Here is a 25,387-nt window from a genome sequence, read left to right as displayed (position 1 = left end):
AATCAAAAATAATACTAATATTACTATTAAATACAATACTACTATAAATTATTTGATAGTACTTACCTAAGCACTTACCTTAATTCTCGATGTAATAGCATGTGTTGTAATGGCATATGCGATGTAATGGCATGTTTTGTAATAGGATGGGTTGTAATGGCACTTTTGTTGAATGGTTGCATTGTAAAGGCATTACAATGTAATGCCTGCATTGTAATAGATGTTTCCCCTTTTTAACCAGGATCAAGATACTGAATAATTTTGTTTACCCTTACTGAATATTTTTTTCCATTACACTTCAAAATTACAAAATGGAATGCTTAATTTGCACTTTCCTGAAATGCTGCTATAGTTTGAAATATTTGTACAGTTCACATTTTGTTGTGTGATAGAAAAACAATTACTACCATGCAGCCTTTCCTTTCACACTCAGCAAGATGGTCAAATTACAAAATCATCTCACTTTGCAGTCAAGGAAAAAAAGACACCAACCAACATGTTAAAATAATATGCAGCAAATTGCAAGAAAACAGAGCCTGATATTTGACCTATATGACAATATAAAATGTGAAGGTATCTTTATTGCTCATTCCCCATCTGAACTCCAACATGTTTATTTTTGCAGTGCTATAGCATCCCCACATACCTTTACTTCCAGCACCTATGTGTTTGCATAATGTGAGATCTGCCAAGGTTGCTCAACTTGATGTTGTGACTTGAGCCTGCATTCAGGTGGTTGATTGAGAAAAAGATTGTAAATATATTCACAGCCTAAAGGTATGTATTTGGAGTCACACATTACTTACGGCTTCTCTGGCTAAAGAGTGGTTTCTTGACTTATGCGGGTACTCCCATAGTGAATGGCTTGTATGTGCAGAATCTATGGAATGCTTTGCTATTGCCCCTGAAATTAGCAGTAGTAAAATGGCCTGCCCACCAACACCCTCATAATTAAGGGGCCGATTTTGATTGTCGGGCAGAATTGCTTCTGCCAGACACCGACTCGGTCCTGGGACCAACCCACACAGCAGTCCTGACTACCTCATAAGGATGCGACCGATCACTGTTCAGTCGCATTTCCACATTTCCCTATGGAGCAAGAATGCACCATATTTCAAAATATGGTGCATTCCTGTTCAGCCGGCGCTCAATTAGTAGCCATGATCCAACTCAAGTACCATGGTGCAAGGTCTGTGTCTGTGTTGTTGGCAGGATTGTTTTTGTGCAGTAAGGGACACCCTCCTGTACATAAACAATAATTGGAGGCGTTTTCCTCGTTCAATTCTCAGTACACATAGAAAGAAGAAAAAAAGGGGAGAAATTTAAAAATTTCTACTGATTGAACCTGCTTAAGGGAGGCCCAAGGTTTTGGCACTGCCTTAGGTTTATGAGATATTGTAAATCTGAGGCAGGGTCAAAGTCCATGGGTGTTGCGTGGGAATACACTCAGAAACACCCATGGAACGCCTCTTTGCCTCAGAGTAAGGAAAGGCAGCGACTTGTGCTTCTTTGCCTTACTCCATATCTACAGGGCCTTGAAAAGTCATACAGGGTGGGTTTATGTGGCCTTGTAGATACGGCTAAGTCCTGTCCGCCACCGGAACATCAGAAAAAGTGATGATCCAGCAGTTCACAGGGCTTGTAAATATGCCCCTTTGTGCAGCTATGTAAACACTGTTTTCGAGTGAGCTAACAGATTGACAGACGTTGCGGTGAATGGAGGCAGTGTGCCCTTTGAGATTGATAAGCAATTCCCAGCTCATGACTGAGGCAAATTGGAGCTTGCAGTGTTTTGATGTAACTTACTAATTTATCACTGAGCTTTACAGGAGCTGGAGTTGTATTTTCGGATGAATTCGGACATTTATTTGTACTGATAAGGTCAGTTTCATAACACATGCATGAGTATGCTTTTCCGCACGGGTGCTGTGCATTGCATGAGGGCACACTACTGCAAGGATCCTTCTCTAATCCTCCCTATTCACTGTACAATCTGGAAAATGTATTTGTTCAGCACAAGGGATCATATATATGAAGTTTTATGCGATAGGCTATGGTGGAATAGTAGTTATCTTCTACCCCAGCGAATCATGGATAGGCAGGCATGTTGGTATCACTGTGCATGGGGGAGCCGGTATTCTCACAGATATACCAGCATGGATATGTATCTGACTTAGTAGATTCACCCATATAGTTGCTCTTTTCACACTGGGCTGTGAGTTGATTGATCATATGAGGATGACGACTTAGGAGTCTTGTTTTGTATTGATGCTTTGCATAGCGTGTGCACAGATCTATAGGCTGTTATTAAGACAATTTATTAAGATTTTGTTTTGATCCTCGTTCATTTAGATTTAGATGTGTGATTTCGATTAATTATTCTGTGCAATCAGTAAGCCATTGGTGAGTATCTAACTCAGTCAGAGGTGGAACTCTGTAGACTATTCACCTGTACTTAAGGTCCTCTTTCTCTTTTTGTAGGTCTTATGATAGCAGATGATTTGTGCTGATTATAGCCTATAAATTCGATTTAAACATCAACAGAAAATCCTTTGGTTTATAAGGACTTTGTATTATGAAGAATACCTGTCAAAATATGAACAGGCATTTGTGTCGATTGTAACAGTGACCAAAGATTGTCGACAGATTTGTTTTTTACATGTACATAAGTCACTTATTCACACACTGCGTCATTTGCACTGTTGTCACAAAGTAAGTTCACTATGCCATAAACCTACATTAAATTGTAAAAGAGAAATTATATATGACCAAACACTTAAGAAACAGGCATGTTGTATTCATTGCAATTGCATGAGTGACAGCTTCACTGAATGATATGCATACGTTTTGATTGGTAGTGGATCACAGTAGAATCGTACTGAAAACAGTTACTCTTCCAAAAGAGTCTCACAGGACCACTGCTCTTTGTAAAATGATGCTGATGAATGGACATGAAGTAGGCATTTTCATTGTAGAAGCTCTGCTTCACTCAAGACAGGGTTCGAAGCTTGCAGAATGTTTGGACTGAAAAAGGGACTATATACCCAAGTGAATGTTGACAGAAAGTGGGCCACACAAAGACGTCTTAAAAAGGAATCCCTGTTTCCAATTAGGATAGCTTAAAAAACATCTATAAAACTAGACTTCCAGAAAGTGAAAGTCTTTCTGTTCAAGGGAATTGTAAGGTGAATCTAATCATGAAGAAGAATCTTCCTCATCATTGCTACGACATTATACCCAACAGGTAAATCATAGATAACTTGGAGAAGGCCTGTGGAATTTATGCAGTATTTGTGCCAGATAAACATTAACGAATGAAGCCTTGTTTGAACTCTTCATTGCCTTGCTAAGATGTAGGAACTTTAGGTAATTCAAAGAAAATTAGCATAGCACTATTGGGAAGTCAATACATGCACTTTCTGGACCCCAGCGACGGAGGCTTGCCTTTTCTGCTTTGGTGCTCATATATTGATACACAAAAAAGTAGTATTGGTTTAAAATAATTCACATACATCTTGCAGGTTGGGACAATGACATAATTGAATCAAGCAAAGGTGACAATTCTGGAAATATAAATCAATGAGAGCAATTACAAATAAGAAAATTGATATTCCAGGATATCATCACGAGTAAGATGACCAGGTCATGTGTAAAGGCACAGGAGATAACAAGGGGCATGTTGGTATGTTTTTGAAGAGGTAGGTCAGCTGGAAATAGGAAGTTTTTGCAAAGCAGGAATTATTTTACTGAGGTTTTTGGCGACCTAGGTGCCGATTCCGATCCTGGAAAAACCGGTTACGAACCGTCGGTCGGAGCCTTTTCTCCGTCCGACTCGTACCCGGGAAAAAAACATTACAAACATGGAAGTACGATTCGCAAGGAAACACCATTTACGTACGAATCGTAAAAAACACCGACCGACCAAAATATACATACGAATGTGATCCGGGAATGCTCCGACGTGACGTTGGGACGCTTTCAGGCAGCGTTTCACGACCCAGGAAGTACGAATCGAACCGACAGCAGTCCGGACGGCAATATTTTTACGGCACCCAAAAAGTGCCGGAAAAGCGAAGTACGCTGAGAAACGACCAGATTAGGGGGCCCGGTACGTGCCGTACCCCCCCCCAGCCCCCGTGAGTACGCGCCAACCCCCCCAGCCCCCGTGAGTACGCGCCGTACCCCCCGTGTATGTACACCCGTGTACGTACAAGTCGTACCCCCCCGTGGATGTACACCCGTGTACGTACGAGTCATACCCCCCGTGTATGTACACCCGTGTACGTACGAGTCGTACCCCTCCCGTGTATGTACACCCGTGTACGTATGAGTCGAACCCCCCGTGTATGTACACCCGTGTACATACGAGTCGTACCCCCCCGTGGATGTACACCCGTGTATGTATGAGTCGTACCCCCCGTGTATGTACACCTGTGTACGTACGAGTCGTACCCCCCCGTGGATGTACACCAGTGTACGTATGAGTTGTACCCCCCCCGTGGATGTACACCCGTGTACGTACGAGTCGTACCCCCCCGTGGATGTACACCCGTGTACGTACGAGTCGTGACCCCCGTGGATGTACACCCGTGTACGTACGAGTCGTACCCCCCGTGTATGTACACCCGTGTACGTACGAGTCGTACCCCTCCCGTGTATGTACACCCGTGTACGTATGAGTCGAACCCCCCGTGTATGTACACCCGTGTACATACGAGTCGTACCCCCCCGTGGATGTACACCTGTGTACGTATGAGTCGTACCCCCCGTGTATGTACACCTGTGTACGTACGCGGCGTACCCCCCCGTGGATGTACACCAGTGTACGTATGAGTTGTACCCCCCCCGTGGATGTACACCCGTGTACGTACGAGTCGTACCCCCCCGTGGATGTACACCCGTGAACGTACGAGTCGTGACCCCCGTGGATGTACACCCGTGTACGTACGAGTCGTACCCCCCCGTGGATGTACACCTGTGTACGTACGAGTCGTACCCCCACCCGTGTATGTATGGTGCGTACCCCCAGCGCTACACGGGAGGTTCGACTCGTACGTACACGGATGTACATACACGGGGGGTTCGACTCGTACGTACACGGGTGTACATACACGGGGGGTTCGGCGCGTACTCACGGGGGCTATGGGGGTTTTCGGCGCGCATGCGGGCACATGTCTCCATGGTTGCTATGGGAGTTCGGTCCGTACGGTGCATTTTCCATACAGTTGTAACATCGGACGCACGGGATGGATCGTACTTGCGCGCTCGGACTTCACTTTTCACATTTGTACGTAAAATCGTCCGGGGATGTGTCGGACACTTTTTCCGAGCCGAGGACGTGTGGGGAAATTTTCCGAATGCGATTCGTATGGACTTTTTCCCACACGAATCATACTTGGCAGTTTGTACGCTACTTGTACGATTCGTACGGTAAAAAGACCGGATACGAGTCGTACGGGGAAAATTTTTCCAGGATCGGAATCGGCACCCAAATGTGTGTGTGTGTGTCTCAGGGGGAGAATGTTGTAATAGGAGAATGAGGTCTTCTGGTGTGATGGCATGAAGATGGTTGGCTTGGAGAAGAAACGTGCAGTATCAACTAAATAAAGAATGAGACATCTCTGTAGTGTGTTCTCTAGAATAGAAAAAAACTGAAAAAGTGAAATAATATGGAGTAGAGATATTGACAACTAATGAAGGGACATGTAGAACACTGAGGAAAGCATGGATGGTGAGGAAGTTATGTTACACACTGAAGAAACTCCAGGATTACCTTTTCTGTCCCATTTTTGGCTCCAAGATCCTCTGCTGATCCCTTTGTGGAGTTAAACAGTTGAAGTGCCAGGACCTGGATAGCCTCATTGAGCTTCTTTATGAAGTCAGGGTGGTCAGAAGATAAATTCGGTTCTAAAGGAAGAACAGATAAGGCTGGTGTGAGATATAACGCACATGTGAGTTCAGTGATTGTAATCAGAATCAAAATGTAAACTTCCTCAAAATATGTCTGAACTAAATAAACTTGAGAAACATCCACTTAAATGTGGGGATATTGTAAATCATACCATCCTGAGCAAGACCCCGTAACGTTGTAGATAAAACTAAAATCAATTTTCTGTGCACAAACAACATTTTGTGACTTCCCACTTGAAGCGCACCTCACTTAACATGCCTCAGACATCTGAAAATGAATCTTTACTTTCACCTCAGAGTAAAAGGCATGAAATTATGAGATGAGGTCTACTTCTGAAGGAACAAAGTTTTAGGTTATATGTATGAGAATAGAAGCCACTTATGGAGAAATCTTTGCTTTATTTTGAGGGGTATAACAAGACTTCAACCTAACCATAGGAGTGTATTCCCTGCAGAGCCTGTACCCCAAATACTCTTTTGAACGGTATAATAAGACTTCAACCTAACTATAGGAATGTATTCCCCTGCAGGGACTGCACCCCAAATACTCTAATTGACAAAGTGACCCTAGACCCAACAGCAACAAGCACCTATGAATTTAGAATGACAGTAAGTGGGCAGGATCCATATTTAAGACCCTTTACAGCTCAAACATCCTGGAGGTGGTGTGATGGATAGTAACATAAAGGTTACTCCTCGCTGCTGGTCATATGATACTGCAGTTTACTTTACCCTAGGACACAGTTGTGGACCAGTCAATGGATGGTGCCAGGAAATGCTGTCAGCCAGGGAGCCCAACAAGAGTAATAAAGAGGGAAATCAAGTGTTGTAGACATCATACTACTTTAAACTCCTATGTATTAGATACAATAGTGCTTTGACTGTGTACGTAGTATGACCTCAGACCAGATCTAGAAGTTCTGGGTTGGGCTTGATCCTGAAAAAACATCTACTCCACATTTCCCGCTTTCTCTAGGAGTAAAATCAGCATCCACACTACATAACCTCACAATAAGGAAAACTGAAAACACAGAAATATGTCTGTGTCCATTTAAGAGGGCAAAGGCACTCAGTGAAGCTTTCAATCCATCATGGGACGAGTTGAAGGCACCACAATAACATATTTTTCTAGGGAAGTAGGACATTACACAGCTAGAATCCTATACTGCATGCTCCAATCTGCAGGTTCAAAATCCCTCTCCTATATTTCACCATAGGTTGCACCATCTTCAGCTCTCTCAAAAGGGACAGGAGACTATGTCCTGCCCTGTGGAATTCAGTCTATTCAGGAGCAAAGAAAGATAAAAGGGCCTGTAAGAAAATGGTTAAAAGTTGGGGAGGTTGTGAGTCCTTCTCAAGGAATAAGTCTGAAATCTTGTTAAGCACAACACACAAGTTCAATAAATAAACCCAGGAACAAACCCTTATAGAATTGGCACAGGGCAGATAGGTTTAACTTGAGGAAAATGGGCTAAGTATTTAGCAATAACAAACAATCCAAAAGTCAAAACCCAACACAATACGAATCTCACAAACAATTTCTAAAAATAGTTCACATTTTAAGTAGAAAATACAAAATGATTAAAATCCAAAAGCGGACCCAGAGATATGAACATTTTAGGACAAGAAGCACTAAGAAAAAGTGAAGCATCAATCAGAAATCACTTTTTGCGGTTGACCAGGACATAAGTGTGATTTCAGACTGACCGCAGAGGTCGGATACACCAAGTGAGTTTTCATGGTAAACGATTTTATTTACCTTCTGACTAGTCTCTGAATTGGAAGTTACAATCCTCTAGTGGATCAAGGTTGTAGGCTGCATCTGGAGGAGCCCTATCGAAGTTAAATAGCCATTGGACATGGTCCCAAGGATTCCATTGGTTTTGATGGCAACAGCTCTGAGTGGAAATCAAAAAAATCAAATTTCCCATCCGTCAATGTCCTCTCATTGGTCGGATAGTTTTTGCAACTTCGCCTATCAAGATATTTACCTTCAGACTCTTTTTGTTAGCTCAAAATCCTCCAGCTGGGATAGACTGGAAGCTGGTTCAGATGAAATACTCTTCAAATCGAATACCTTTACAATGAGGCCCTGCTGAAAATCTGGAGGTCCCATCTTTGAGACTTTATTAAACAGTTCCTCTTGGTCCCTTCCAAGGCTCCTAGAACATCAGGACCAGCAACAGAGCCCACTCCAGCAGAGGCTACAAATAGGGTGCAGTCCAGGTCCAGTTGTTACTGATCAGCTATTCACTGCAGGAAAAAGACATCCTGCCACTTGTTTTGTCCCTGGAGTCATACAGGAGGTCAGGCAATTGACCCTTAGAGACCACTTCTCAGTTCTGGATACAATTGAGAGCAGGTCCAGTCTGATGTTTTTCCACAGGTACAGTAAGTGTTCGGATGAGCTGGGTGCTAAGTGCCACTTAGTGGGATTTACTAGCCAATGACTGGGGTGTCTCTTGGACACCCCCTAAACAATGAGAATAAAATGCCCAAAGTTAAGCACATCATGCTGCCTAACTGCAACCTATCCCAAAATGCACTGTACTGAATTAAATACAAAATGGCAGAACCCTTCTGCCCTGGGAGAAAGCTGGTGTCCCAACCAGGGAGTGTCTAGGAAACCGAGCCGTCCCATCCTCCTCAAACCCACCAAACTGGTTCTGGCACCAGCTCCTCCTCCCACGGGCTGGTGCTAGGCTGGCTAAACTGTGTTGTGGGATCAAGGGGCTGTTCTTCTCCAGGTCTCTCTTTACAGTTAACTATGAATGGGCAGGCCTCACCCTGATACTTTTCAAGGTAATAAAGTTCCTGAACCCTCCCAACTGCCCTTCCAGAGCTGTGAGGGGTCACCTACCTCACACCCAGTCTTCTTGCCAGAAGGCCTAAATCAGTGGCTTTTAAGCCTTTGACTTCTGCAACCGAAACAAATCACAACTGGACAACTAGGTTATTTCTATGAAATGATGTACTGCAACAATAATCCACAAAAAATATACAAGTATACTCTATAAAGAGTCGGCACACGTATGTTCCTCTGCCACTGCATGCTTAAACATGAGACCAATTGCACACTGTTTAAGGGACGCAGGTATTATTCACAAATCAACCGATAATCAAATGAAATCAGAGGTCACAGCAGAAGTAGTGGAACATTAAGTAATAACTGGACTGAAACTGGCTTCTAACACACACAGGACAGCAATTGGTATGGAAAACGTTAGTGGCCATGCAGGGTCTCTGTGGCAAAAGGTGACAAAGACATTGATTGCATAAAAAGTAGTAGACCTGGGACCACCTTATACGTGGCATAAAAGGCATGTGTGCTTGCTTTGTGTGCCCCCGGGGCACAATGGTATTAACGAAGGGGTCGCAGATGCTTGTATGTCCCTTTCTGTGATACTGATAGCGCTGGTGAACATGTAGCACCAGTGCTATCAAAAGAGGGAGTTTCCCCATTTGCATGGAGGCATGGCCCCATGTAAATGAGAGAATCACTTTGCCTCTGCCATGTTAGCGGCTCGGGCGCAGAGGCAACCGTGCCTATAGGAGGAGCACTAAAAGTGCTGCAAAAAGGTGGCACACTTTCAGTGCACCTCCTAAAGGAAGCTGTATTGAGGGTTGAAATGGGATCCCATGGACACCCCAGACTTCCCCCTACAGGCAAGTGCCGTCACTCACTGCACCTGCATTCAAGAGGATCTCTGCCCCCCTCTTGAAAGTGCAGGGGGGTTCTGCCAGCACAGTGAATCATGTAGCATCTGATTAAAGCAGCTGCTCCGTATTTCACTTGAATGTGCTGACCCAAGGGTAGCACATGTTTGGGGCTACCCAGGGGGCAGCACATTCTTTCCAACACGGCAAACTGACCCTGCTTCAAACAGGGAAAGTGCACCATATGTATAATATGGCTCCAGGTGCTCACTATGCCAGAGTGCATGCTGCAATGGGGAAGTGGTATTTTGCTTATGAAAGTGTTTCATCTCTGCTGAAATGGACAGGAATAACACCTTTCCAATACAAGAAGGATAGGTGTTTGGAGTCTACATTCCTCCTATTTAAATGAGTAGATGGGGGACAGAGCAGCCTGAAACAGCATTTTTGGCAGTTTTTGCCGTGTGTATACCATCAATAGATCACTGAGCATTGCAAGCAGATGTGTATGATTTTGTAGAAAATCATAAGCAATTCAAAATTGCTTTTAGCCAGAAGCTAATTGCTAGTTCAGGTAATGCGAACAGTGACTGAGCATATTCACACTCGGCCCAGGTGAAATTTAAATAACGTCAGTTCGGCAGCTACGTATTATCCTTGTTACATGAATTTCCCTTAATTATTCCATTTTGTCTTGCCATGTAGTTACATTAGCGTTCAAGCACAATTATAGCGCACAAGTGTGGGAACAACATGAACAACCAGAACCAGAGTGGCTGTTGACCATGGTAATTCTTTTTTTTACACTATTTTTTTAGTGCAAAATGCATTCTCGCATCATAGATTTGAGTGATTTCATGATAATATATAATGCCTAAGGCTAAATAATGGATTTGCATTTCTTGTAATTGCCCGTATTTTCCCTGATAGTTCACGTAATTACAGGTAAGCAGATTACACAGATTTTTCACACACCGAATTCACACATGCTCCGTCCTGAACTAATAATCAGATTGTGACTAAAAACGTATTCAAAACTTCTTACAATTGTTTTCTCAAACTTATCTTTAGTAATTAAATTAATAATATAGCAAATACATTGGAAAGACAATTCAGTAGACTTCAAGAGCCCAATTCACAGAGGGCCTCTGCACTCGAGGCGGAGGCCCCACAGTCGTGGCGGGAGGCACACACTCGTGGCGGGACCTCCACAATGAAAAACTGCAATGCCGAGTCCCTTCACAAGTGCGGAGACCCTTTGTAAATCAGGCCAAATGTGAATATTATAGTTACTTGATCAAACTCTTATCCTTGTAGAATGAACACTCTTTATAGAGGTATTTAGATCAAAATGCTTACAATTATTGACAGAAAAAATGTTTAATGGTCATATGTTATGTTATGTCATTTACATTATACAGCGCAAACTAATCACCTCAGAGAAGGCCTTTAAGCGCTTATTGCACATTAACAGGTGGAAGATATGAATAGGGTCAGAAGAGCCAGGTTTTGAGAATGTTTTTGAATAGGACTAGGTCAGGCCAGGATTGTATATGTAAGGGAGGGTAGCCTATTCCAATATTGGGAGACCAGAAATAAAAATGATCTACTCCCATATCTGGCCGTAGGTATGCTATAAGGGTGTACCGTTGATTCAAATTTGTAAACATGAGCAAAGCAGGTGGTAGCAAAGAATCTTTACCTTCTTACAGAGGGTTGCTAAGTAAAAAATCTGAAGACTCCTTCAGCAAAGAAAAATGTGTCATATGCTAAAGTAATCCAAAACAAAAGCTAACATCAACTGCGGCTGGACAGAAGAGAGTTTGAGATGCAGCAAAAAAACACCAAGACGAAGTTCGGAAAAGATTGAAACTGATGTGAAGATGATCAAATATCATATCATTGTAACAACAAGTGCTACAGGTCATATACAATGGAAAAAGATTAAGTTTTCAGCCAAGTAGCTGATCTGAACAGTGAGGTGAATGTATTTGCAGCAGATTTGTATGCCCACCCGAACTGCACACATGCATGCATTTGAAATTAAGAATGTACAATAAGCTCCCAGCAACAACATAACCGCCAGCCTTCAGTTAAGTTTGCACTCTTTGAAAAAGCAAATGAAGTTTTGAAGCCACTTGTGAGTGCTGGCTAGGGGTTCACACTCAGTGAGATCAGAGAAATAATGGTCAACATTGATAAAACTGTATTGCTCCATAATAATTAAATTAAGATTTTTCTTTTGAGAATGTACAATGAGAGAATTCGTTTTTGTCAATCTAACAAAAAGAATGAACCACCTATGGTGTTCTCAGCTGATTGGACCCCTGAAGTTCTTGCTGACAAAATAAGAACACAGGATGCAGGAAATCAGCAGGAACCATTTTAAGAAACATCATGAAAGATTTAGATTTTGGAATTAAAGACAAATTGTGTGATGCCGCCAAGCTCCCCAAATCATGGAAGTAAACAAAAATGCCTGATGTTGTCTCAACATCATTTACATCATTGTGTATTCAGCAAAACTGTTACAAACTCATGTCCGTGAGTTTGGAAAAGAAGCCAACAACATTGATGATGACTTTGAAGATATAAGCAAAGAAGTGGAAGACAATCCCATTATCCAACAGGCTTATGCTGTGTAAATGTACTGTATTTTCCAAATCAAGTTTTATGAATTACATCCCAGCAAAAAGAAAACTCCGCTACACATGTTGATCGCTCACACAATCTATGACAAAAGCAAAAGTAGAGAGCTAATGTTAAATGATTAGGATTGGTGTATAAACAAGTTACAATGACACAGTACAGAGCAGAAACATGTTAGCAACTCATGCAGTAAAAGCTTGTGAATCCGACAGCACACCACTTTCATGTCGCTTTACCAAGAAAGGATTTACAATTGCTGCTAATTTTGAAGACAGCTCTTCTTTGTATGGAACATCCAGCACACATGATACTGAAATGGTGTTTTTTCAAGAATCTGTGCTGACTGAAGGGTGAAGAAAAGGCAGTTTCTCAGTGGGCTGAAATTCATGCTCTGATCTCCCAGAGAACCGTACCACTTAAGAAGGTTAGGTTTTTACCAGTAATACCATCTCCAGTCACAAACTCAGCAACAGTATACACAGCTCTACAATATGTCCAAAATGTGCATGAAGCTTGAAGGCTTGAAGACCCGCCTATCCTGTCAATTTTCTGAGATGAAAATGTTTCCCGTATTGTAGCTGAAATTTTTATGAGCAATCCAGTAGAATTTGATTATATTTATCCAAGAATGGGCATTTTCCACATGACAAAAGTTGCATTGCTCTGTGCAGGAAGTTATCTCAGTGGATGTGGCATTGACGATGCACTTAATAAGGCTGAAATGTTTGTAAGCAAAACTGTCCTGTCAGTATTGAGCGGAACTCATTATGTTTGTTCATTAAAAGGTATGTTCATCATATCTGAGGCTATAGAAACATTGTGTTGGAGTGCATTCTGGAGCAAGAATGACAAATTAGGTTTTATGCAAATCTTTACTCAGAAGTGAATAGGGCACAGGGTGCACTTCATTCAAAAGACATAATGCAAAGCCAGGCAATGTTCAATAAACTCAGTTCAAAACCATAATACCTTAAAACCAAGTTATGAAGAGTTTGTCAAAGAATATGAAGAAAAATCATAACTTTGTAAGGACTGAGGAAATGTTTTACACTTGATAGCTTTAGTGAAAACCTTGGTACATGCTGATCAGGAAGGTGATTTGGAGCTGCACATGAAAACTGTGGAGTCACTGATAATACTGTGAGTAGCAAATTGGATTGCATACACTACCTGAGACATGGGCACTGATATTTGGAAAAAGTGAAGAAGCTAGAGGTGGAAAACCCATACCTCTACTGAAAATTAATCCAAAGACATTTTGTGGTGAAAGACAGAGAGGGAAGGATCAATGCTGTGGCTCCAGATATGTAACTGGAACAGACGATCCAGACATCACAGAAAAGCTCCAAGGGAATTGTTGGTCAGACACGTAAAAGTGAATAAGTTGCTTAATGGCAGCTAGTTTACAATGAAGTCCTTTCTATTTGCAATGTTTTCAGAGAAATGACAAATTCAAAATTAATGGACCATCGTAAAACTGTTCCTCACCACGGACTTGTGCGAAAGAGAAGGAAACATTTCAATAAAAATGCTGACAGCCTTCTTCCTTTCATGCAGCAGCAAGAAAACCCCACTGCAATTACTGATCCTGTGTGACTACACAACTTTGTGACCAAACAATATGTGAATTACAATATAAAACCAAGTCTAGTAGATGTACTGGAACATGGATCAAAACTATACGCAGAATTGAAGCAGGAGAGATTTGTATTGAAAGAGAAAAAGCGGTTTGACATAATCACTAAAGCGAAACTTCCTCACTTTAATTGCCATAGTAAGATTTTTGTCCAACCAGCCACTGCAAAACAGGTTACAAAAAAACAACTTTTGCAAGTACATAGAAAGATGGATGTAGCAAACGAAAGAGGTGGATTTATCAAGAACATACTGTTGCATGATCTTCTTCAAGTGATGGAGATGCTGCAACCAAATCAGTGAAGCACAAACTCATAAAAGAGCTAAAAAAACTTTTATATGAAGAATTTTATTTGAAAAGGTGTCCACATTGAAAACTGCTGTTATTGTAGATTATATTTCACAATTGCGAATTGTCAAGATTTCCTCCATGCAAAATATCGGAGAGGTCATTCAGACTGTTCTACAGATATCAAAGTAAGAGTGCACCTTGCAAGAACTGCACATTATCTTTGACACTTATCTCGAACTGTGTGTCAAAGAATGTGAGAGAATCAGACTAATGTCTACAAATGGAACAATTGACCTTGCCTGCATCAGATATTCGATACCTGTGCAAATTGATAAATTCTGCTCATCAACATCAAACAAGATGAACTTGGAGATGTTAACTCGCAAAAACATAGCTGCGGCTTCAGTGAACACTGAATTTCCAATTTTTGCAAGTGGAATGATTGCCATTGAGGAGTTGGTGCCTGCAGAGATATATTCAAAAGGTACGGGCCATATTGTTCTGGAACTTAACAGCAAATTAGAGGAAGCTGACCTTCGTGTTGTGTCACATGTTTACTGGGCTGTTCAAAATGGTTCCAATTGAGTCATTGTACTGTCAAATTACACTGATGTTATTGTTGCTCTACTTAGATTTGTGGCAGTGTTCATAAGTCAAGAATTGTCAGAGTTATGGCTATGTTATGGAAGAGGTTAGAAAAGACACTTAATCCCGCTTTAAATTCTGTACAAGAAACGTGTCCAAGAGATGCCCAGTATTCTTATCAAGGCACATATTCTTATCTGTGATGAAACTATGAGCAAAATTAGAATAAAGCTTGGAGCTTTAACTGCTGAACCTTCTAAAAGGATTAGCTGAGACAGAAGAAGAATGTGACATAAAATATGTAGAAAAATACTTTGTGTGTGCAAAATGAGGGGTTATGACTGTCACACATTTGACTATCTTCAGTACAGTGAGTACAGATCAGGCCCTCTAAGTGACCTTCCACTGGTGTCATATTCTGTGCGTGGACACATTAAAAGAGTGTTCTACTTCATCAGAAAATGTGTAAATGTGTTGGATCATGCATATGTAGAGAAAGATCCGTGTGAATTTGGTTGTGAATATATTGATGGGGTATTAAAACCTACAAAAATTCTAAAGCCTCTACTCACAGAGCTTACACGTACATGCACTTGCAATACCTGTGCTAATAAAGATGTCCCTGACTATAAGCTCTTCTCAAATGTTCAACATTCTGTAAATGCACCACAAGCGATTGCCGAAACAAATAAAGTGAACTATGAAAATGTTTCTAAAACAGTGGTGATAAACATAATTGTTTTTCATATTCAGATCATAAACATTGTTTGGTGTATACATGAAAGGATTAAAAACTTTTTCGGTTATTTGTTTCATTTCTATTTATATCTCTTCTTCCTCTATTAGAGCCACCGTTTTAGAAAATGGAGGAAGGGTTGCTCTGAGAAATTATGTTCTTTCTCTATAGGACCATGTGAACCCCAAAACCTATGTTTTGATACCTAAATGAAGGATATAGGGGCTCATTATGATGGCGGAAGGTCCACCACCACCGGGCTGGCAGTGACGGTCCTTCCACCATCACTTGGTGAATTACCCACCGCCAAATTAGGATGGCAGTGGGTTCCGCGGTGGACAGAAAGTTTGTCCGCCGCTTTTCCGCCGGAGGTAATCGCACCAATTGCCTGGCAGACGGAAAAGGGCCACTAATATGGTGGCGTTGCCTATCAGGCACCATCTGCCATATTAGGATGTGTCCTGGTAGAGGCCTTTCCATGGCGGAGATGCCGCCATGGAAAGGCCCCACGTGGTGCCTGCCACGTGGTGCAGGAAAATGCGGTGCAAGCACCTTTAACATTGCGGACGGTGCTGCAGCCAGCAGCACCACCCGCAATGTTAAAGGCCCAGGATGTGCCTACCAGTATGGCGGGTGCATCCTAATCACAGTGGTGGGACTGCCGCATGTCGTAATCACCCCCATAGTTCTCATGGTTCCAGAAATATTACATGATCACTGCAACACATCCGCCATTTTTAAAAAATGTCAACCCAAAATATTAGATCTCGATCACCGTTGTCTTCCCAAGCTAAATTACTTCTCTAATGACCCAAAAACATAAATCAAAAATGAAAATCTCTGAACCACAATTTTTATGGAGTTATATCAGGGGGCTGGGTCTATAAGTAGGCACATAATCCTGAAATACGTACCATAGATAGAGTTTACCTGTTCTTTCAAAGAACAGTTATCGTCTATCAGGAGACCCAGATTTTTTTACCGAATCTCTCTAGAAGGGTACCCGCCAAGGCTGCTCTCGCCATCTTCTATTGGCTCCCACTGGAGGAAAGAATTACCTTCAATGCCATGCATTTTTGCATAAGATTCTGAATGATAACGGTCCTTCAATGGTGCTGCCCTACCGCCCTAGCGCAGCTTGAGATCTCTGGGGGCCAACTTAGTGTCAGTACCCCACGGTTTAGGGCCTGGTTAGAGGCCAGCTCCTTTAACTAACTAGCAGCTAAGTTTTGGAATTCCCTGCTGGTTCATTTGAGAATGGACCATCCGAATTTCGGTTGGGCTCGGGTGAGCTTCTGTTTCCCTAACATGTTTTTGCTTGATTGGTCCAGTCCTAGCATGGGGACACCCCATATGGTGTAACCATTGTGCTTCAGAAGAAGCTTTATTATTATTATTGCTACCACCTTTTTAGGGGTAGGGGCCGTCCCCAGTTCTAGGGGCCACCAGTCTTCAGACCAAAGGGTGTGAGCCTTGCCGATAAGCAGGATCTGAGTTTTTCCACTGTTCAATTGAAGGCAGTTGGACGTCATCCAGAGTGCAATTTTTGTAATGCATTCAGTGAATCTGATTTTAGTGGATTCAGGTTTAGGCCCCATGGAGATGATAAGTTGCATGTCATCAGCGTATGAAAGAACTCTGAGCCTGCATGATCTCATCACTTGAGCCTGGGGGGCCACGTAGATATTAAAAAGGGTGGGACTCAAAGATTAACCCTGTGGCACCCACTTCTGAAGGGCCATAGTTCAAGAGCTCTAGCTACACTGTTTGGGTCTGACCCTTCAAAAGGTTTTTGAGCCAGTCAAGGGCTTTTCTGCCAACACCAATCTCTACATGTTATTGAATCAGGATAGAGTGTGAAATGGTATTGAATGCAATGGATAGGTGAAGTAATACCAACATGGCTGAGTGACCTTCATCCAGGGGGTGTCTGATGGTGTCTAGAACAGCCTCCAGCTCTGTTTCTTTCCTGTGGGAAGCACGAAAACCTGACTGGGAGGGGTCTACCAGGGATTGGCTTTCCAGGAAAGATGCAAGCTGTTTGCTAACCAGAGTCTCCATAATTTGTCCGAGAAAAGGGAGCAACGATATTGGTCTATAGTTAGCAAGCTCTAGTGGGACAGCTGTTTCTTCAAAATGGGTATGACCTGGGCTGCTTTCAATTTTCTAGGAAGAGTTTCAGTACTTAGAGACTGATTATACAGATAAGTGATCGTGTGGAGAAGTGCTGGGGTCAGGATCGCTATGATATAGGGAGGAGAAGAATCATCTGGTGAGCCTCATTTGAGCCTATTCATCAAGACCAAGACTTGTTGTGGGGTGATTAGATTACATTTCCCAAGAAAGGTGTTGTGATTAGTGGCTAAGGAGGTGAGTGAGGCCGGCCCTTCCTGTGTGAAACAATTTGGAAGGGTGTCGTAGATTTAGGAGATTTTTTCTTCAAAATTACTGTGAGGTAATTGCAGAGAGAATGGGGTGCTATAATGGGAGAAGCTTAAGCAAAGGGTTAACTGAATTTTTTTAGAATCTTCTATGATTCTTATGTTGAATTTCCTGCATTTTTATTCTATCCACTATGTGGGGCTTTCTTGCTTTCCTAATGTTTTTATGATAGGTGCCTAGAGCTGCTTTATAAGTAAGTTTGTCAGCAAGGGAATGAGTGGTTCTCAATTTCCATTCCATCTTTCTGCAGGCTGCTTTTTTTGTTTTAAGGGTCTTTGAAAACCAAGGAGAAATAGCTTTGTTTTGGGGTGGCTAAGCTTTGCAGGAGGGATGGTATCTAATGCCTGGGTGAAAGCGCTCTCAAAATCTTCAGGAGCGAGATTGATATCTGAGTGCTAGGTGGAGAATAGGGGGGAAAGTACATATGGGTCGGCACTCCCCCTGAATAGGCGCAACAGGGTTCACTGATAGACTATCAATGCCCAAAATATCCCCATGCACAAATATCGATGTCAAAAATATCAATGTCAATAATATCGACATCCTATATTTAAAATTGTAAGTACAAAAATATTAAAACAAAAATATTGATGTAAAGAATATAGATGTACAAAATATAGATTTTTTTATTTAAATAAAAATGTATGTTAAATAATTAAATTAACTTTAAAAAATATTTATATTTAATATACATTTTAACAAATATAATAAAATAAATGTAATATAAATATCTATTTACTTTTAAACAATTAAACTATTAATTGTAATTAATTTTATAATCTTATAAATATATAACAAACGACAAATAAATATATAGATATATTTTTACACACGTATAGTATAAAATCTAATAAAAACATTATATTATAAATTAAAACATTAAAATATTTAACAGTCCTTAAAATTACATTTTGCACTCCACTGAGTGCAACATTAGGCAAAGTGTTGGATAGTGGAGGAGTAGAAATGACTATTCCCAATCCATTGAGTGCAAGAGTAGGGAAAGTGTTGGATAGCGGAAGGGGTAACAATTACTATTCCCACTCCAGTGGCTGCAATAGTAGAGAAAGTTTTGGATAGTGGAGGGGTAAAAGTTACTATTCACACTCAAGTGAGTGCAACAGTAGGGAAAGTGTTGGATAGCGGAGGGGTAAAAATTGCTATTCCCACTCCAGTGAGTGTAACAGTAGGGAAAGTGTTGGATAGTGGAGGGGTAAAAATCTATATTTCCACTGGAGTCAGTTCGAAATTAAAAACAAACAAATTAACAACAACCCAAAAGTTTTTAAAAAACAGAAAAATAAAACATACATAAAAGTTTTAAATATTACAAAAGATAGAAGCAGATTAGAATGTTTAAAAGACTAGAAAGATTATTTTAAAAAAATCAAAAATAATTTAAAAACTAAAAAATCTTTTTTTATAGAATTTCCTACCCTATAACACCACACAATGTGTAACCCACATTTAACATTTTTAAAACATGTACCTCCATAATTAACATAAATAACAATTAAACAAATATTATTGAATTAAAAACATTCAAAACAAAAATGTATTTACTCCCCAAACGTTACCCCTATAAAACCAAAACACACATACAAAATGACAATAAACACTTAGCATACATTTTTATCATTTGATACATTTTTATTAATAATCAACTAATTATTAATTAATTAAACATACATTACTTTCCACCCTCTACCCCAAGAAACACCACAACCCACACCTAAACATGATTACACAATTTCCACAACTAATTTTAAATTAATAATGTAATATCAATTAACAACAATTTATTAATTAATATAAAATAATTTACTTCCCAACCTTTACCACTATAACCCCCACAAATTACATTAAAAATTAATTACACAATTGTCATATTTTTATTTTAATGAATTAATTATCATTAATTAACAAACAATAATTAATTAACTGTAAATTACTTCTCACCCTATTCTCCCATCAACCCCACCACCTACTCCTATAAAAATGACACAATTAACATAATTAATAAATTAATAATAACTAACAACCAATTAATAGGAAAATAACTCCCATAATTAACATTATAAAATATACATTAAATAAATATGAATACATAAAAAACAATAATACATTTATTATAATTAAATTACTTCCCACCCTATTCCCCTATAAACCCACAACCCACTCCTAAAATAAAGACACAATTAACATAATTGTTGGCAATTAATTGATTAAAAATAATTAGCAATCAATTATTAAATAACTAATAATAAATGAATTCCCACAATTAACACTACAAAATCTAAAATAATTAAACTACTTCCTACCCTATTCCCCTATAAACCCATAACCCACTATAGAACTTAAAAATGCAAAATGTAATTAAGGTAAAATTAATAACTACAACACATTTAACACATTTATTAAAAAACAACACAAAATCTTATGCAAAATAATAGATTACATACTTTTAAACTACATACTAAAATACATAACATTAATTAAAGCATCGATAGTTTAAACAACTATATTTTTGTAAATGATATTAACAAGTTCGATATTTCCAAAAACAATATTTCTTACATGCAAGTTGATATTCTTGACCACGATATTCTTCCTGTTGATATTTCTGTATCACAATATTTAAAACTCGATATCTGTATATGTCGACATTTAAAACTCAATATTCTGTCTGTGCACGGCGCCAAGGACCCGAAAGGGTCCATGACTACAGATTAGGAATCGCTGACCTAAGCCATTGTTTCTGCACTGACAGCAGTTTTCACACTTCACTAAGAGAAAATTACTGACGGGGTACCTACTGGCAGGCTAATGCCAATTATCTTACAGGAGCTTCAGGCAGACAAAGTCTCACTGTTTTTTTAAAACAAGTCACTCATCTTCAGTATCACTCCTTCTGGTGAAAAATCTATATAACCACAGATTACTAAACATAGAATAATCCCCAGGCACAAGACTGTATCGAGAAACTTTTCATTAGCATTGCTCGTAGTCATCACTAAGTGCCACTGTGTGGTTGCAGGTTGACTCCATATCACCCAGGTAATGATGGAGGAGAGCCGCATTTAAGTGTCAGTTTCTTATTTCCTTTTCCAAGCTTTCAGATATGGGGCTCTGGTGCATGCTTCCACTCTGGCTTCAAACCCTGAGCAGGGTCCTTTCACAGCATACCAGTGTGCTCATCTCTGACTATGGACCTTTTTAAATACTCAAGAAAAACTACTCCACAGAATGGTGAGGATATCAGCGGTTAGTCAGGGTATCCATGTATACTCATGATCGCAGATTCCTCACCTTAGGATAGATACCAAAGCAGTATCTCCCCAAGTGGAGGGTCTGTGTTGTTGATGTGGACCAAAAAGCACTGCAGGACCTAGCAGGTTAAATGTCCTTCACTTCAGACCTGGCAGTCAAGACTATAGTGCTTTGTGAATGTATGCATTGAAACAAATGTTGCAGCTTTGCAGATGTCAAGGGCAGATGATCCATGAGGCTATGGAGTTGTACCAGCTTTAACCCTGATGGAATGGACTCCCAGAACATCTCTGAGCTGCTTCTCAACCAATACATAGTAGATTTAAGCCTTCCATTTCTCCACATCTGAGAACCTCACAAAATTCTGGTCACTCTCACAGTGTTTCTTGGTACAATCAGTGTAAATGTTTGAAGCCCTTTTGGAGTCCACCCAATGGAGCCTTTCCTTTTTCGTAGGATGTGGGGGATCAAAGAATACAGGCAGGGTGATACATTGTTCTACATGATAGAGAGGCATGACATTTGGCAAGAATGCTACGCGATTTTCCAGCATCAAACTGTCTTGCAAAATGGTGGTGTATGGTGGTTGCACTGCAAGTGCCTGGAGTTCACTCACTCCACGAGTAATTGCAATAGGGAAGTCAGTCTTCAAAGTCAAGGGATCCAATGAGAGGAGTGCCTCATGTGGAAACATGTTAGAGGGACTGCAGCCCACGGAGGGCCATAATGAGAGGAAGGAGGGCTCATCGCAGACGTCAAGTCATGCCACCCCCATGTCGAACCCAGAGAATGGAGAAAATTCCAGCTTTCTCATATAGAAATACCCTTCACGGGAGGGCAGAAGAGCTCACCGCCTGTGTCCTCTGACACCTCTGTCTGCCGTTTAATAGTCCTGCTCTAGGTGTCCTGTTTTGCTATTCCCTATGGGATGGGTGGTTCATGCCTCTGATCGCTGCCAAGCTTCTTTGTGTTGTTATGTTTATTTCTTTACTACAAGTTATAATAAGTATTGCTGCACTCATTTCTCCTGGGCGGGAAAAGCTTTATATACCGTATAGTTATTATGCCCCCAGTAATGAAACTACTGAGTAGAGCGTACGGGCTCCCAGGTAGACTGCTCTGATATAACACGTTCACAATTAGCCCACTGTTGATACATTGTAAACTGATAGGTCAACATGCAATGTGATATCTGTTCACTGTTGCAATAAAAATAAGTTTAATAAAAAGGGATACATTGAGCAGCTATGCAGTGACTTGAATGGTGTACACATGAGAAATGTCAAGACAAAGGTAAGGTTCCACGGTGGCATCACGAACAGCTTGAGAGAGAACATTTGTCAAACTTTTAATAAATCTTTAAATTGATTTAAACAAGGATGGTTGGTCCAATACACATAAAAAAATCAAAGGGAGGACAATTATCCCTTAGTAGTGCCTGTTGTTAGGCCATGCGGTGGAAAAACAGAAAAAAAACAAAAGGACATCTGACAGCTTAGCCCGTAAGGGATCAGTCTTATGAGTGCCAAACAAGGCTATAAATGTGCTCCAGTGCCTGGCATAAAAGGATGGCATGGAAAGGAACCTGGCGGCAAGGATAACATCCAGTACATCAGGCAGCAAGTCAAATGAATTCAGTGGCTGCTGCCCAATCTCCATGCATATAGGTGCAGATTGTGAAGACTGTGTAAGAGGATCCTGTCATGGAGCTGCAACATTAGATCCTATTGAAGTGGTAGTCTGATCAGACAACAGATGCTGATGTCCAGAAGTACAAACTCTCCTGGCCCAATTCAGAGCCACTAGGATGACCTTGGAACAGTTGTTTATGATCTTTTTCAGAACTCAGGGCAGGCGAGACAGTGGCAGAAAAGGTTACAGTAGTCCTGTGTTTCATTCAGCGAGAATGTATCCTCTAGCAAACCTTTCTGCAGAATCTCTGATGTGCAAAAAATTTGGTGTTGTGCATTCTCAACAGTGTTGAAAATACCTAGCCAGGGTTCACCCTATGTATGGAAGATGCCACTTTTTGATGTAAGCACCTTCTGATCTGCCAAACGTGTCTGCTCAAATCACCCATTGCCCTGGCATTCCAACCAACTCCAGAGGTGAAGATCCCCTAGTACAAGACCCACGACCCCCCTCCACCATTTGTTGCAATAGAACATGGCAGTGATGTTGTTAGTGAGAACATGTGTGAGTCTCCTCTTGATGGAAACAGGAATGCCTTCAGAGGCAGGTAAATGTTCTCAATTTTCCAAAAGATTGATGTGGAGCAAAGGTTTTGTTGGAGACCGGTATCCCTGACCTCCAATGATGGGTCGTGACTACTACCATCATTTTTATAAACACCCAAGTCACACTGATGAGAAAGAAAGGGTGCATAACAGTTTGAAAATGTTCCTTGCCTACCCTGAACTGCAGATAATGTTTGTGGGACTGTGAGGGGAATAGATGAAAACATAGTCCTGCAGGTCTAAAGACACAGTTCATTTGGCATGGTCCAAGGCAAACAGGACCTGCGCCAGCGTGAATGTTTTTATCTGGTTCTTTTCAGAAAGGCATTCAACAGTCAAAGGTCCAAAATAGGCCGGGGATCCCTGTCTTTTTTGGGCAATAATGAGAGAAACAACCGTTTCCTCTTTCTGAGTATGGTATCCTCTCTATAGACAGCTCTCACCTACTTCAGAACAATCACAGATGCTCGTCTGAAATTCTGTCTAACGTGGGAAGAATGTTTGATGGGCCAAAAAGAGAAGGGAGGGCATAGCCACAGTGAACAATTTTTAAAACCCATCTGTTGGGCATGAAGTATCGCTGCTCTTGGAAGAACTGCTGGATCCTCCCCCACACTGGATTGGCATGCATCACTAAGTCCAAACTGAAGTGGCTTGATGGCTGATGCAGAAGGAGAGGAGGAATTGCAGGACTGATGCACCCTGCTGGACTGCTGCTGCCTGCAAGAAGACCAATTTCCAGGGACTCAAAAGGAATGGGTTACTTGCTGTACTGGTTGGGGAGACTGGCTTTGCCTAAAGCTCAAGCCCTCCTAAACCTCTGATGGAGCGGGTATTACAAAATTTTGTTTAGCCCCCCTATTCTGCATGAATATACTAATTAGAATAATCTATTAATTTTAATACTATTAATGTGTTTGCATGACATTTAACCAACACTACTAATATAAGAAATACATATGGGATTTGCTATTTGCATGGCTAAATAATTTTGTAATTAAAATATGTACGCATACTAACAGTAGTAAATAGAATATTGCATGATATATGTTGCTTTTGTAACGTTTTCGTAATGTCGCACCAGATGACATAAATTGGTGAATATAAAGCTTTAAATGTCGCTATACGCTAGATAATTAAAAGCACATAGAGGGATTAGTGAGGGTTTAACATTTTATTCCTTATTTCTATGTATTAATTACTCTTTTGTGTTTGTTTCGCTTAAGTTGTCCTTTGGGCCTAAAGTAAAGATGGCCGCCAGCGTAACACAACGTAATGGCCACCATTCCACGAGGTTTCGGGCAAAGTGCGCCTGCGCTACTGCATGTTCCTGTAGCCTCGACATGACCCTTGTCTCTCTGTACCCAAGCAAGGCCGCGGTGGGAAGCCCGCCAAGTACTCTAACAAAGGACTAATGCAAAGAACCGGATAGATCATGAACAGTGACATAACCTCTTGAACTGTGTGAAACCTCACTGGACGATCCCAACCGACCAATGGGTGAAGCCCAAATCTCCAAAATATACCATATTGACCTTACTTTTAATATAAAAATGATGGTAGAATAGAGAGGATATCTCGTGCTTTCCCTTTTGCTGACGGAGACGACGGTGACGCTACGTAACTGCTGCGTTCCTGAATCTTTGACAGACTGAATGCTGCCCATTTCTTTGATGAACTGAGAACTCTATAAAATGTATGGGCACTGATAGATGCTTGCACGTCTCTGGTCCTTGTCCATTCTTGGGACTGTAGCGTGCTGCATGAAGAACTGTCGAATTCCGACTGATTGACAACTAATTTGATGACTTAGAGGATGACCGATAGCCAGATTAGGTAAATATGGTGTTCTGTGATTTACAAAAGATTTAATAAACTTATTAGATGGAACTAAATTCTTGCAATAATTAGATAAACCAAATTTGATTAACAAGCAAATGTGTTTTGTCATTTATTGAGGGAGGATAGATCAAA

At 40.9% G+C, this 25,387-nt stretch overlaps 1 protein-coding gene across 1 annotated transcript in view; it reads right to left on the bottom strand.

Annotated features, from left to right (window-relative positions):
- Positions 1-5,740: 5,740 nt before the first annotated feature.
- The window catches only part of LOC146856812 (uncharacterized), a 1,211,343-nt gene continuing 1,191,696 nt past the window's right edge, over positions 5,741-25,387 (bottom strand). Inside the window, exon 30 of the mRNA XM_085646995.1 lies at positions 5,741-5,907. Within this exon, the coding sequence (XP_085503121.1) occupies positions 5,741-5,907 (167 nt within the window). The remainder of the gene's footprint in view (positions 5,908-25,387) is intronic.

This window comes from Triturus cristatus, chromosome 3_2 (genome assembly GCF_964204655.1).
Source record: "Triturus cristatus chromosome 3_2, aTriCri1.1, whole genome shotgun sequence".
Lineage (NCBI taxonomy): Eukaryota > Metazoa > Chordata > Amphibia > Caudata > Salamandridae > Triturus > Triturus cristatus.
Note: the sequence above shows the minus strand (reverse complement) of the source record. Positions and strands in the feature narration are given on the sequence as shown.